This window comes from Suncus etruscus, chromosome 11 (genome assembly GCF_024139225.1).
Source record: "Suncus etruscus isolate mSunEtr1 chromosome 11, mSunEtr1.pri.cur, whole genome shotgun sequence".
NCBI classification, from domain to species: Eukaryota; Metazoa; Chordata; class Mammalia; order Eulipotyphla; family Soricidae; genus Suncus; species Suncus etruscus.
Window position 1 is genome coordinate 26,399,670 of NC_064858.1, and position 16,270 is coordinate 26,415,939.

At 36.9% G+C, this 16,270-nt stretch overlaps 1 protein-coding gene across 1 annotated transcript in view; it reads left to right on the forward strand.

The window, feature by feature from the left end:
* Nucleotides 1-16,270, forward strand: part of ST8SIA1 (ST8 alpha-N-acetyl-neuraminide alpha-2,8-sialyltransferase 1) — a 147,016-nt gene that overhangs the window by 40,804 nt on the left and 89,942 nt on the right. Inside the window, exon 2 of the mRNA XM_049783839.1 lies at nt 15,148-15,292. Coding sequence (XP_049639796.1) covers nt 15,148-15,292 — 145 coding nt within the window. The remainder of the gene's footprint in view (nt 1-15,147; nt 15,293-16,270) is intronic.

Here is a 16,270-nt window from a genome sequence, read left to right on the forward strand (position 1 = left end):
TCCCCTGCTCTGCCCTTCAACTTTTGTCATCTCCTCAGGCTGATAGCTCTAGGAGCTACTCCCTCAGGAGCTGCTCTCTGTAGGAGCTTCCCCCGCAGGCTGATAGCTCTAGGAGATACTCTCACTCCAGGAAAACAGATAATAAATGTCTGGGTTTTTGTATAAGTCCTCCATTATTACAATGAAAAGTGATGGGAAAACAAGAATTTGAGGTCTTTGGCAAAAGCATAATTAGGAAATAGGAAGAAAGGATGTTTTGTTAGGAAAAAGAAAAAGCAGCAGGAGAGAGAGGTGGTTTGGTGTGTTGGATATTGCCTGGGGAGGAACTGATAAGAAGAAATGAATAGTCTACAATCCTAAAGTGAGAAGAAATGGGAATGGTAATCTGATTTGAAATGGGTAGATGAATGTTTATGAAGACTTTAGAGTACAGATTCTATCCAAGAGATTCACTGAAGTCCAATCAAAGACCAATGCAGAAATAGTGACAGTTTGGTTTGTAAAAAAATTTCCGGAAAGCTTTTTATCATGTCTTGTTATTATTTGGGAGGCTTGTGTAGAAAAACAAATTTAGGGCCTCAATACATATGAGATGTCATTCCTATCACTGAACTATATTTCTAGACTTCATATTCTAGAGATGTAGCTCATTTAAGGTAATGTTTCTCAAATTAGGACAAATAGAAGTATTTGAGGTGGGGGGTTGAGCCCATACCTGGCTGTGCTCAAGGTTTACTCCTGCTTTGTGCTCAGAGACACTCTCGATAGATTATGTGGTACAGAGGGGATGCTGGGGATCAAACCCCAAATAGAAGTATTTTTCATGAGTAGAAATAAAGGATTTATTTAAGAAGACAACGTTGATGATGCTTAGATTAGGGAGAACTAGCAGGTATCGGTTTTGAACACCCGTAGCTATAGCATCTATCTTATATTGGTAGTATTTCTCCTTTCTCCCTATAGCTATTATTTTTATTTTGCTTTTTGGGCCATAGCCAGCATTGCTCAGGGGTTCTCAGGAATTACTTCTGGTGGTGCAGAGGGTAATGATCACGCTGAAAAAGAACAGGGTGCTGAAAGGAGATAAAATAATATGATTCTCCTTCAGTAACAATATTGCAAACTACAGTGTTGAAAAGAAAAAAAAAAAGAAGAGCTTAACCTCTTCACTGTTTTTGCAAATCAGTTCCTTCAAATCAGAATGAAAGAGAAACTAATTTTTTTTTGGTCTAACACAATTTCAGTGATATCAGGTAACCCTGCTCCCTGTTAGGCCATGGGTTCAACATCAGGGATGTCTGTAGAAATAGAATGAGTCCATATTACAGAATTCCTGTAAAGACTCCTTAACAGAACTGAGTTCAGATGACACTAATATCAGGAGGATTAGTTGGGAACATTTTATAGAACTTTCATAAAAATTGCTTTATGCCTGTCAATCAGAGAAAGAGAGATTCTGAATTTGGAGCATCAGCTGAAACTACAGGAATTTTAAATAAAGTTATGTACCAAAGAGCGAGATCCCAGCCTTCCTTTATCCTCATCTCCAAGAATGTTGTTGCCTAGGCTTCTATCTTATCAAGAAATTGGACTCCTTTGTGGGAGGTTGACTATAGTGCAAGAGGAGGGGCTGCTGCACTGACATTTGGGTGTCCTGCTAATAACTAGCTGAATTTCTCCAGACTTATCCTCTACTGTGGCCCAGCACTTGATAATTAATCACTCTCCAAACATAAGAAGCTTTATTGCAGCTGCTGAATACCTCACTCTTAAATGTGAATAGACATCTACAAATCTGTAAATATTTCTAGAGCACCACTTACACCAAAGAGTCCAAAATAAAATAGTTGGAGCAACCCCACAGGAAGAGACAATAGAGAAAACAGAATTATATGAAACAAACTGGAGTTGTGTTTCTTGCAAAGAAAATATATTATACTTGCAAGCTTAATTAGGAAACTATAAAAAGAACTGTTAAAGACCTTTTTTTGAGGTGAAGGGTCACACTTGGTGATCCTTAGGGGTTACTCTGGGTTCTGCACTCAGAAATTACTCTTGGTGGTACCTGGTAACCATATGGGTTGCAAAGGATTGAACTTAGAGTATCCAAGTGCAAGGCAAACTCCCTACTATCTTAGCTGCTCTGATAAAGAGCTATTTGATGGTAAAAATTTGATATTGATAATGGAGGGGTGCCTTGCCTGTTAGTTTCTCTACTCTCAGTGCCGAATTCTTGTCCAAACTGATAAGTTCCAACTATCATTGTCCCAGTAGGTCCTTTTCTACTCTAACTACACTCACTTCTCTTTGGGACCAACTTTTGGAACCTAACAAAGAACAGTTTTGTAATCACAGTGCTTAAAGAAAGTAATTAAATTTTTGATATTAAAATAAAATAGCAGTAGATGGATTCATGAAATAATGTTTAGAAAATCATTCCCTGAAATGAAAAACTAAGGAGTTGAAAAAGAAAATATTAAAGATTTAAATATTAGGAATTGCATAAGGAGGGATCAGAAAGCTCAGTGGTAGAGAACATGGCTTGAATGTATAAGACCCTGGATACATGCCTTCTATACCTGATATCATCACCAAAAAAAAAAAAAAAGAGAGAGAGAAAATAGAGAATAGAAAGTTATGAAAAATATTAGATGTCTGTATTGAGAAGATCTTTTCTCTGCATATATGTCAATACACAAGTGTGAGAGGACTCATCTAAGGTTTTTTATTTTAATGAACTTTCAGAAGCGTTCACTAAAGTAAAATGACAACTAACAATTGATAGGTATAAGAATTATACCAGATTTTAATAGGAACATTAACAGAATACAATGAATGCATAGGTGTCTTTCAATGTATGATAAAAGTAATTTCTAAACTAAAATTTTGTACCCCAAACTAAGAAGCATTTTCAATAAAGGCTCAGAAGTTGTTCATTCTTTGTATCCTTCCTTGAGAAGGAAATACAGTATGTATTATACCAAAAGGAGGATTGCCAAAGAGAAAAAGTGGATAAAGGAATCTGGGAATGCAATTCAAGAGTGAGAGAAATACTGGAGTCAAGAGGAGAGGTTTTATGGAAGTTATAGAGCAAGCAGATTAGAGAAGAAGAGAAGCTTCCAAGAAACATGTTTGACAACATTAGAAAATTTTATAGTTCTTTGAAGAATAAGAAGAGAAAATGGAAATGTACATGGTTAATGGAGAAAATTAAGTTAAGCAGTAACTAACTCAAAACATAAATTAAGAAAAATTTTTGAGAAAGGAAACACAGTACTGTACAATGCAGCTATTATCATATTTAAAGGTTTACACTATAATTCTGCTTTCAAAGTTTTTACATAATTCTGTAGCCAATATAGATTAAGAAAGGTCTGCATGTTTATGGAAAACTGAATGCTATTCTTGGTGTGGTTGTCTCTTATATTGATCCACAATAAAATTATAATATTGTAATGTGATCTAGTCAAGGTATTTCTACAAATGATTAAAACAGGACACCCCAAGTTTTACAGGTTTTATAGTTTCAAAGATTGCTTTTTTTTTCCATCATATCAGGGATCAAATCTAAGACCTTGTATGTTGTGAAACATGTGCTCTACTCTAGCCCCAAAGTTGTATTTCAGTTCAAAATGACCAAGAGAAATTTAACTTTGTGATCACAATTCATTTCCATTGAAGAGTCTCTATCCTTGAAATATTTTTCTGCTTTTTGGTAGATAGTCAGGTACATTTCCCCAAAATAGTTTGGTTTTGTCTGCACCCACTGATAATTTTTATGCAACTTTTCTTAATAATCTCCTCAGATGTTGTGAGAGATTCCTTAGCAATTTATTCCTCATCATATTTTTAAGATCTACATTTGTTCTTTTTATTGTCTAGTAGGAAGAGTTCATTATAGCCTGCATGTTTTTTACCAGCCATACTTGTACCATTTACGTTTTTCCTAATTCTCTTTAATCAGCCTGAACTTTCATTAGGTTTACAGACATCTTACATCTATGGTTTTTTTCTTTAGCAGAAAGCTCAAACATATTTATACTTCTCTCAGTTTTGGACAGTCTTGCTGATTTCTGAACACTGGCCATATACTAGTAAGTTTATCTGACCTCTAGCTTTTAGCCTTTGCTTATCCATTATTAACAAACTAAAAAAATTCCATGTTATCTATCATTTTCCTTCTCTTGTCAATACTTTTTCACTTATCCTGAGGAAATTCAGTCCATCTTTGTTAGTAATACCCTTTAATTTCTCAATGCTTTTGCTTTTTAAACACACATTATTTCTATTTCAAAGCCTACCCTTTGTAATCATTGCCATACCTCTTGACCATGACTGTAACTATTTCTGTACCTCCATACTTTCAAGATGGGGTTCTTATTCTTACAAAATAACTAAAAATTAGGGTCAAGCACAGCCAGCATAGAAACAAGATAAAGGATGGATACAATGAAAATGATTTCCTGATTGCTTTCATAAATTAGTGGTAAGCTTAGTTGGCACATTCCTGGAGAATAAATATGTTGGTTTGCATCTATGAAAGTTTATAGGATGAGCTTTTTTTCCTCTAATATTTCTTATAAAATGTGATTTACCAAGTTGTTCATAAAACAGTCATCTCAGGCATCAAGTATTCAGACACCAATCCCACTGCTAGTATGATTTTCCCTCCACCAAGTTCTCTAATTTCTCACCTACCATCATAGCCTGCCTACATGAAAGTACTAACAAATAAATTCACTTCATATTGTTTGTTGCAACACAAAGGCAAGTGAAATGATCAAAATTTAGATCAGCAGGAGCCATAAATATTGCATGGAGAGCGGGTAAGTTGTATTCCTTGCACATGGCCAACCCAAGTTTGATATCTGGCAGCTCATACAGTCCATGGAGACCTGAGTTCATAGCCAGGAGTAACCCCTGAGCACCACCTGATATGCCCCTAAAACAACAACAACAACAACAACAAAATATTTAGATTAACAAGGTTCAATTTGAAACGATTGCTATATATCTTCATGGTGTTACTAAAGTCAGTGTTTAAGAATTTACTGGGCCAAATCCAAAGCCAACAACAATAGAATTGATACCCAATCTACAGCAAGCTAGATACGAAGGGGATCACTTATACAAGCAGCCAGGGGGGTATGGGAGGGGGGTATTGGAGGCATGCTGGGAATGGGGGGGAGGGAGGTCAACTTCGGTGGTGGGAATTCCAATGCTTCAATGTTAATATGTACCTAAAATATTACCATGAAAGATATGTAATCCACTTCGATCAAAAATAAATTTAAAAAATGAAAAAAAAAGAATTTACTGGGCTGTGATTGGTGCTATTGAGCCTTCTGTGTTATTTAGACTCACTGAGCTTGGTAGATTTATATGTAATTTTTCCATCACATTTCATGTGATACTACTGGACTGACACTATTATAAAATATTAAGGCGATGTAGCTGTGCAGTCCAGGATTTATATATCTGAAATACATGTAGTGACTTGGAAGTCTGATAAGGTTAAGTCATGGAGCTGAGCTGATTTTGATGGAAGATGTAGGTTGTGGTACTGAACTGTTATATTTCATGTGGAAAAGAAAATCTGACACATCCTCTCTCACTCCCATCCTGCCCTCTCTGAGAATGCCACAGAGGTATCAGTCTTGCCCAGACTACCTGGGAAGTATCAGTGGTCATTGTTTTCTTTTAGAGCTTGGTGGAGAAGCCAGGCTGTTTTCTTCCAGGAAATGGCAGCAATGGGCAGAGCTGCTGGGTTTTACATTTGTGTGTGTGTGTGTGTGTGTGTGTGTGTGTGTGAGAGAGAGAGAGAGAGAGAGAGAGAGAGAGAGAGAGAGAGAGAGAGAGAGAGAGAGAGAGAGAGAGAGAGAGAGAGAGAGAGAGCTGTAGTTTGATTTTACCTGAGGGTTTAGTTGCTCATATTATTTGATTTCAGTTGCTGAGCTAGGCTGTTTCTGTCAGAGGGTATAGGAGGGTATGGCATTGGGCTACTATAGTTCATGCTGAAAGGACATTCTTTATCCCCACCCTATCTGAGAATGCACAGAGGTATCAACCCAGGCTGGGCTACCTATGGAGTATCTGTTGCTATTATTTTTTTTTTTGAGATTGGTGAAGAAATCAGGCTTTTTTTTTTCCATTGGGAAGATTGAAAAATTTTTAGGTGGGATTTTGGAAATAGTTACCTCAAGTTGTATAAATGCTGACTTATGGGCAGTAAAGAATCTAGCTTCTAGATTCCTGTTGCTTTACTCACATTTGGCGAAAATCAAATTATAGGTTGTTGTCAACCTAAAATACTGATATTTGAGCTAAGAAAAGAGAAAGACATATGCTTTCGAGAGGCAGGTGGTACAGTTAATATTCTGTTGAGAAAATTGAGAATCTTGATGTTGTAACACAGAATTTCATCTTGTGGAAATGGGTCATAACATAAAACCAAGTTTTTTTTTTCCAGAAAATAATTTTGAATTTTTCAAATACTAGGAATTACAAAAATATCAAAAGTATATGCATAAATCATGAGAAAGATTATTATGGACTGGAAATTTTTCAGAACAAGCACTGTAGTAGGCAATAGAGTTTGATAAAAGACTCTTGACTTCTGGGCTTTCTGCTCTACAATTTGCTGCTTCCCTGGTCATCTTTTTTCTTGGTTCAGTTCCCTACCATGGAAAAATCATCATAGGTGCAAAATCTATATTTCTCCCCCACTTTTTATTTGCATTGCCTTCTATTAACTTATCTTCTACAACATAATCTCAGACCCAGGGTTCATCAGACTAGAGTTCATCAGAATAGAGTGCTTAGGTTCAGTGCTTTAGTGTCTTTTTTTAGAGCTGTTCAGGAACATCATGGATCATGACTGCATAAAGAATCTCTTGCTGCCTCCCTTCTTGCTGTATAAACTTAGTGGAGAAATTGTCCAAATGTTAAAGCAGATTTGCCACTTGAGCACAAGTTTATAATCCACTGGGGTTGTGAGGGTGCATGTGTAAGCTGACTAGACCTCATTTTCAGAACAGTATGTTCTCACAAATGGCTATTCAGATATCTCTTCAAGAAGTGGTGCTACCTTTTCCCTCTTATTCAGGCCCCAAAGTAAATGATCTTTTTTCTTTAAATAAATAATTGTATTGTTACTGAGACAGCATGGTTATAACTGCTAATGTTAATGCTCTTGGAGTATAATTTGCTGCTACCACCAAAGTGGTTCTTTTTTCATTTCTTTTCCAGACCCCATCACTCTAGCCCAGTTCACATATTTGCTCATCTCCGTTCTCTTATCACAGTGAAAAAAATCGCTTTCATTAAACATTGTCCATTCTTTAGTGGTGATTATTTATATGCTACATATAAGTTAGAGCTTCATTTGTCCCTTTTCCTCTAATTTATTTCACTTAATATAAAATAAATATTTACTAGCTCCATCCTTTTCTTGCAAAAGGCAATATTTTAATTTTTTATAGCTGAATAGTATTCCATTGTGTGTTTATATGTGTGTATGATAATTTTTTTCCAAGCAACTGTTAGACATTTTGGTTGTTTCCAGATCTTGACTTGTATAAAGGGATATGCAATGGATATAGGTGTGCATATAGCATTTTAAATTAATATTTTATATTCTTGGGTTAGGAAATATAAATAAAATGATTATAGTTATAATTTCTTGAGAAATCTCTATACTGTTTTCTACAGAAGCCAAATTAGTCAATATCTCAGCAGTGAAAGAGGGGTTGGTTGGGGATGGTGGGGTCTTTGTGACAGTCTCATGGATATGAGATAATATTTCATTGTTATTAGATTATATTTCTCCTATAATTAGTAATTATAAATGCTTTTAAATATGCCTCTTGGCCATCTGTATGTCCTCTTTGAGAAGGAAGATGCCTTTGAACAAATTTTGTAGTTGGACTTGTTTTTAAGAGTCTATGGGTGATTCCACAGGCATAGTTGGTAATAAGGATAGGTTGTACTTTTTTCACTTAGAAAAAAAGCCTTCCCTGGGGCTGGAGAGATAGCACAGCAGTGTTTGCCTTGCAAACAGCCGATCCATGACCTAAGGTGCTTGGTTCAAATCCCGGTATCCCATATGGTCCCTCGTGCCTGCCAGGAGCTATTTCTGAGCAGACAGCCAGGAGTAACTCCTGAGCACTATGGGGTGTGGCCCAAAAACCAAAACAAAAAAAAAAAAAGAAAAAAAAGCCTTCCCGATACTCTCTCACCTCTGATATATCTACACATGCTTGGTTTTTTCAAACTTCACTGTTCTTTTTTCTTTGAACATACCGACATGCTCTTACCTTGGGCCTTCATGTTTCCTGTTTGCTCTTCTCTCAGGTATCATGGGATTTACTTTCTTAGTTCTGCTCTTTACCCAAAAGTTACTAACCCAGTGAGAACTTATCTAACTAGCCTCAACTTAAAAATTTCATCCTCCTCCACTTTTATCCACCTATTTTTTTCTAGTCAGCCTTTCTACTCCACTATAATTTTAGAGAACTGGTTTTCCATTGCCCCAGCCCCTCTGTTCCTAGTGCTGAGAACAGTACTGGGCACATATCATGTGATTAGTAATTTTTTTTGTAATTAGTAAATATTTGTTGTAAAATCACTTCCAATTACCAAAAATACAATTGCAAGGTTCTCAAAGGATAATAATAGAAACTTTCTAGCTTGTAAGACCAATTAGCATAAGTAGTAAGATTGAAGCTAAGCACCCACCAAAATCCTTCTAAGAGAAATATATGTTCTTTAATTCAAGTTATCATGTGTATTTGCTAAGTGTGTTACAAAAAACCTTCTGTATTAGGGAGAGCCAAAGCATCTTGAAATATTTGTGTTCCCAGAGTTTGGTCTTTGATTTTGCACTGTCTGTTTTTAAAGAATGCAGATCACATATGACACTAATCTACCTTTCTTTTGAGCACTTTCCATTTATTATGCATTTATTTCAAAAGAGAAAAGCAAAATGCTCATAAATAAAAAGATTACTTGCTGTCTTAAGTAGTACAGAAAAGCTGTTTTTTGCTTTTTGTGGTTCTGACAAATTATTCAAAGATGAATCTTGGAAAAAAACATGTTATATCTGTAGAAAACACTGTTTGAAGTAGTAATATAATGAACACAGTTTTCCTCAACATTTTTAAAGAGGATTTTACAGGAAAACAAAATGAATAGAAATCTTGACCCCAGTGTTAATGCAGAAGCTAATATACAATAGTCTAAAAGGAATTTAGTAGTTCAGTTCAGTATTGCTCACATCCAGGACTATTAATTTTGCCGCCTGGAAAAAATGCATTAGATACATGCTTTTGTCTTCAGCCAAATGTTAAAATCAGTAATTGACTAAAATCAGATAACACTGGAATAGAAAACATTTTGAATAAAATATTAAATCAGAAACCTTATTAAATATTTGAGTCAAAATGAGAAAATTTGAACCAGAATTTATGAGCAACATCATACTGCTTCTGTGAGATGTGTGCTAGGAGCCTGCAATCCTAAAGAACTCCTTACTTGATTCAGAAAAATGCTTAGTACATAAGATAAGGAACACAGGGCTTATCACTTGGCAAATCTTCTAATTCCTGGATTTGCTCCAACTGAAAGTATTGAGCACAAGTTTTAGTGTCTGATCTCCATAAATCTTAAATGAAAAATTTGACTTCTTTAATGTGAATTTTGAATAGTGAAAATAAAAGATCTGATGAGAACCTAAAAGTTGTGAGTTTTTGCAAGGGTTCCCCAGATCTTCTAAGTATTTTCTATCATGATGTAGCTCCAGTATCTCTTGACAAGTACTGATAGATCTTTAATTCAAATATGCAAAAGCATCTGAATTTTAACTCCAATGTTCAACTCAACCCTAACTGAAACAGTAATCTGCACAATTGAACCAAACATAAAAATAGACTTACTTCTGCTTTTCGAATTTGTGATTTTATTGTTTGATGCAAAAACAATGGAAAGCACCAGTGGAAAGCATGTAAAATGTGTTCGGAACCAAATTTGCTATGAATTCTAAAAGCTGGTATAGATTTTCCCTTCAGGAATGCCATAGTTGGGTGGAGGTGAAACTCATCATTAAACTCAACCGTTTTTTGTTTTGTTTGTTTGTTTTGTTGTTGTTTTGTTTTGTTTTGTTTTGTTTTAGGGCCACACCTGGTGACGCTCAGGGTTACTCTTGACTATGCACTCAGAAATCGCTTTTGGCTTGGTAGACCATATGGGATGCTGGGGGTCCTGTCTCTGCTCATACTTCTCTTTTCTGTTCTCTTTTCCTTTTCTTTATTCCTGTTCTTGTGATGACTGGGGTGGCTGAGGGGTAGAATGGATCTCACACACTTGGTTACAGAACTTGCAGATTTTAGTTGTGGTGCTGCCTAAAGGTTGCACAGTTGATGGTGGTTAGGGGTTAGAGGGCATGATGGTATGAAAACATATGGAGAAGAGGGAAAAGGTGCTGTGATGAGAAATAATGATGATATAGATGAAGACTTTCTTTGTGAGCCACTTTCTTGTTCATTAATGTTGAAACCATGAAGGCCAGGCCTATGAGAGCACCTTGGGGACTGTGACGGCTGACTAAGACTGCACTCCTTGTTTCTACACTGGGAGAGACTATGTAGTCAAGATGCTCACTACGCATTGGTGTCTCTTGATGTGAACCCTGTCTATTATTTCCATCGTCTACTCCCTAGGTTGATGTTGCTAATTGTCGAGGCAGGTTTTGAACTCAGGTTCTCCATGTAACTGTTCTCTTTCCACCACCAACATCTGTGCCAGGGGTAGCTGAACTTGTCTGAGAGACTGTGTTTGAGCTGTCAGAAGTGGTCATATCTATATATTGCTTTAATCTTTCTTCTAGATGTGAGATTGGGTACTGTGTTCAAATATTTGTAATGGAACAGCAAGGAGTTGAGCTGGTTACTGACAAGTTTGTTTATCTTTTTGATTCATACCTGGCTTGCTCATGGATAATTCCTGGATCTGTGCTCAAGCATCACTCTTGGTTGTGCTTGGGGGAAGCATTTATACATCTGGGGTTCAAACCTGGGTTGGCTTTAGGAAAAGCAAATACCTTACCATAGTATTATCCTTCCAGTACTTGTAAGGTTTTTAATCGGAGAAAAAGTCACAAATTTACATGTAGAGCAGTAATAGTCTTGTTTTTGAGAGGCACAGACTGCAAGGTAGTCAACTTAAATTGCTGCTTGATTATTTGAGAGCTGATCACTGTCTCATGAGATTCCACATGAAGGGAAAGGCTTTCTGCAGTCCAGAGTGCAGTAAAGGCAGGGGCCATCTATAACTCTGCCTTAGAGCAATGTTTAAATCTTCCTTTGTTTCCATGAGTAGAAATCAGGTAGAAGGAAGAAGATAGGCAGTGCCAGAAACTTCTTTTTTTATATATTTTATTTAAACACCTTGATTACATACATGATTGTGTTTGGGTTTCAGTCATGTAAAGAACACCACCCATCACCAGTGCAAAATCCACATCACCAATGTCCCAAGTCTCCCTCCTCCCCACCCGATCCCCGCCTGTACTCTAAACAGGCTCTCCATTTCCCTCATACATTCTCATTATTAGGAAAGTTCAAAATGTAGTTATTTCTCTAACTAAACTCATCACTCTTTGTGGTGAGCTTTCTGTGGTGAGCTGGAACTTCCAGCTCTTTTCTCTTTTGTGTCTGAAAATTATTATTGCAAGAATGTCTTTTATTTTTCTTAAAACCCATAGATGAGTGAGACCATTCTGCGTTTTTCTCTTCCTCTCTGACTTATTTCACTCAGCATAATAGATTCCGTGTACATCCATGTATAGGAAAATTTCATGACTTCATCTCTCCTGACAGCTGCATAATATTCCATTGTGTATATGTACCACACTTTCTTTAGCCATTCGTCTGTTGAAGGGCATCTTGGTTGTTTCCAGAGTCTTGCTACGGTAAATAGTGCTGCAATGAATATAGGTGTAAGGAAGGGGTTTTTGTACTGTATTTTTGTGTTCCTAGGGTATATTCCTAGGAGTGGTATAGCTGGATCGTATGGGAGCTCGATTTCCAGTTTTTGGAGGAATCTCCATATCGCTTTCCATAAAGGTTGAACTAGACGGCATTCCCACCAGCAGTGGATAAGAGTTCCTTTCTCTCCACATCCCTGCCAACACTGTTTATTCATATTCTTTGTGATGTGTGCCATTCTCTGTGGTGTGAGGTGGTATCTCATCGTTTTGATTTGCATCTCCCTGATGATTAGTGATGTGGAGCATTTTTTCATATGTCTTTTGGCCATTTGTATTTCTTCTTTGTCAAAGTGTCTGTCCATTTCTTCTCCCCAATTTTTGATGGGATTAGATGTTTTTTTCTTGTAAATTTCTGTCAGTGCCTTGTATATTTTGGAGATTAGCCCCTTATCTGATGGGTATTGGGTGAATAGTTTCTCCCACTCAGTGGATGGCTCTTGCATCCTGGGCGCTATTTCCTTTGAGTTGCAGAAGCTTCTCAGCTTAATATATTCCCATCTGTTAATCTCTGCTTTCACTTGCTTGGAGAGTGCAGTTTCCTCCTTGAATATGCCTGTAGTCTCAATGTCTTGGAGTGTTTTGCCTATGTGCTGTTCTATATATCTTATGGTTTCGGGTCTGATATTGAGGTCTTTAATCCATTTGGATTTTACCTTTGTACATGATGTTAGCTGGGGGTCTAAGTTCAGTTTTTTGCAAGTGGCTATCCAGTTGTGCCAACACCACTTGTTGAAGAGGCTCTCTTTGCTCCATTTAGGATTTCTTGCTCCTTTATCAAAAATTAGGTGATTGTATGTCTGGGGAACATTTTCTGAGTATTCAAGCCTATTCCACTGATTTGAGGGCCTGTCCTTATTCCAATACCATGCTGTTTTGATAACTATTGCTTTGTAGTAAAGTTTAAAGTTGGGGAAAGTAAGTCCTGCCATTTTCTTTTTCCCAATGATTGCTTTAGCTATTCTAGGGTGTTTATTGTTCCAAACGAATTTCAAAAGTGCCTGATCCACTTCTTTGAAGAATGCCATGGGTATCTTTAGAGGGATCGCATTGTCTGTATAATGACTTGAGGAGTATTGCCATTTTGATGATGTTCATCCTGCCAATCCATAAGCAGGGTATGTGTTTCCATTTCTGTGTGTCCTCTCTTATTTCTTGGAGCAGAGTTTTATAGTTTTCTTTGTATAGGTACTTCACATTTTTAGTCAAGTTGATTCCAAGATAATTGAGTTTGTGTGGCACTATTGTGAATGGGGTTGTTTTCTTAATGTCCATTTCTTCCTTATTACTATTGGTGTATAGAAAGGCCATTGATTTTTGTGTGTTAATTTTGTAGCCTGCCACCTTGATATATCAGTCTTTGGTTTCTAGAAACTTTTTTGTAGAGACTTTAGGGTTTTCTAAGTAAAGTATCATGTCATCTGCAAACAGTGAGAGCTTGACTTCTTCCTTTCCTATCTGGATTCCCTTGATATCCTTTTTTTCCTAATTGCTATCTCGAGTACTTCCAGTGCTATGTTGAATAGGAGTGGTGAGAGAGGACAGCCTTGTCTTGTGCCAGAATTTAGAGGGAAGGCTTTTAGTTTTTCTCCATTGAGGATAATATTTGCCACTGGCTTGTGGTAGATGGCCTTCACTATATTGAGAAAAGTTCCTTCCATTCCCATCTTGCTGAGAGTTTTGATCAAGAATGGGTGTTGGACCTTATCAAATGCTTTCTCTGCATCTATTGATATGATCATGTGATTTTTATTTTTCTTGTTGTTGATGTTGTGTATTATGTTGACAGATTTATGGATGTTAAACCATCCTTGCATTCCTGGAATGAAACCTACTTGATCGTAGTGGATAATCTTCTTAATGAGGCATTGAATCTTATTTGCCAGGACCGAAACTTATTTATTTCTTAAAAAACAGATGCTTTTCAAGATAAATAAATTGAGGTCTTGGAAACAATCAAGGCTTTGGTCTTTCTAGATGAAATTCTAAAACAGATCTTAGTTGTTTGGTTATTTGATGGTAAAAGTCAAACAGGAACTAGGTGTTGGATTTCTGAATGAGTTTATACTTTCTATTTCGTTCAAAAACTGTTATAAGATTAAATGTGTCTATGAAGTAGTTTCTCAGAGCAGTTAATATTTTCATCTTGCCTGGTTCATCAGTTTTAGGTAGCTCTGTTCCATGTAAGTACCATGATTTACCAGCCTGCAGGGTGGGACAACCAGGGGCTGCTGGGGCTTCGGTACTCAAAGACAGACACATGCTGCTGGTCTTGAGACCCAGGACAAGTATCAATTAGCAGACATATTTCTCTGCCTCTAGTTAAAAGGGTTTCCCAGGAGTTATCATTCAATGTTATTCCTGGTTCGGGAGGAGTGTAGAGTGCACCTATTTCGTGAAACCTTGAAGGAAAGGGCACCAATTTCTGTGAAATTTGTCTCACTGAGCCTGCAGTTTATTGCTAGGACCCAAGAGACACAAGTTGAGTTCTGGATTATTCACTGTCAAGGATTACCAAGGCCTGCCTGGTGGTGTTCAAAGGCCTCCAGAATTGCACCCAATGAGACTAGATGGACCAATGGTGCTTGACATGCACACTGACTATTATACTGTAGCCTGTCTTGTGCCATCTTTGGAGCTTCTCTCTGTATTTCCTCTACCCAAAAGTGACTTATGACTGAATTAAACCCCTATTTTAAAAACACCACGAAGATGCATTTCTGCCACAGCTAAAAAGGCTCAGTGGTCTTCAGAATGAGCCATCTAAATATTTTCTGGACCTGGATGTATATATATATTGACAAAAAAAATTGCAATCACAATGATTATTCTTGCCATTGGACAAATTTCAATTGCATTTGAAGGCTGCTGCATTTTTTAAAGGTTTTTTTTAAATCAAATCAAATAATAAAATAAATCAAATATTCTAGGCATACATTCTTTTGGCTGAAAGAGTGAATTAATAGTAGTCTGATCACCCTGGAGACCCAGAGGCTTTTGTGAGCAGGTGCTGAGGTAAGGCTGCATGTCTCTGTGGGAATGACAAGTGAATGAGTCTGCTGCTCACTTCACCTGCTGTTCTTTTCTCTCCCTATTTTCTCTCCTAGGAAACAGATGGAGGACTGCTGTGACCCTGCCCATCTCTTTGCTATGACTAAAACGAATTCCCCCATGGGGAAGAGCATGTGGTATGATGGAGAGTTTTTATACTCATTCACCATTGACAATTCAACTTATTCTCTCTTCCCCCAGGTTAGTAATGCATTTGTTGCTTTTCAATCTAACATTTTATGGGTCCTAATGTTGTAGGAAAAGATCATTGAGGTTACTCCACTGTGGAGATCTAATTCTACCCATCTGGCTTCTTCCTATCCTAATGTAAATTTTTATCGATGGCTGCCTTTTGGTAAAGAAACCAGATAAGTCTGATGCCACAGCAGAAGGAATAGGATATTATCAAGTAACAGTTTTTCTAGTCTTTTGATGAGACTGGAGGAAGCAAGCAGGGAATCATCATGCAATTATGAAATCACAGTGTTTAGAGCTGGGGAATGGTATTAAAATCGTTAAAGGGAAATATTTTCTTAGGACTGGTGTTGCTCTCAGGGAATAGGGACCAGATGGTCAGAAGCTCTACTGATAGCTCTTGAATCTTATCCTTGTGTTACACAGTGGAGACAGAGGGGAGATGGAGGGAAAGAAATCAGCATTTTTGAAGTGATCTCAATTAAGTCTTGCTTTCTCAAAGATTTTTCTTCTGGGTTTCCTTAGCATTGAAGTAAAATATTTTACTAAAATACATCTATTTTAACATGTGGCAAAAAAAAGAAAGGGAGAATTCTTTTGTTTCTAGGGAGATTGAATTGAAGAAGAAAAAAGGTTTAGGGTGAAATTTCCATTAGGGAAAAAGTGAGAAATGAGGAGTGACTTCTCCAAGTGTTTAATACCTTCTGGTTTGCCATAATATGGTGTAGAAAGAATTTAGGTCACATTCCATGATGGAGACTGACTAGAAACTTCCATGTACCTGTATTTCTAGCTATGAGACTTTAGAAGACTCCCGGCAAGGAAAAAACAAGTCTCTGATAAAGCTTGTGTATGCTCATTGTCCTAAGTGTTTTAGTTTATTTTAATGATCTTCAAATATATGATTAATTTATTTTTAGGCAGTAAATAATTTAATTTTTAACCAGAACCTGTGTGTTTTTTCTTTCTTTTCATCTGCCTTTT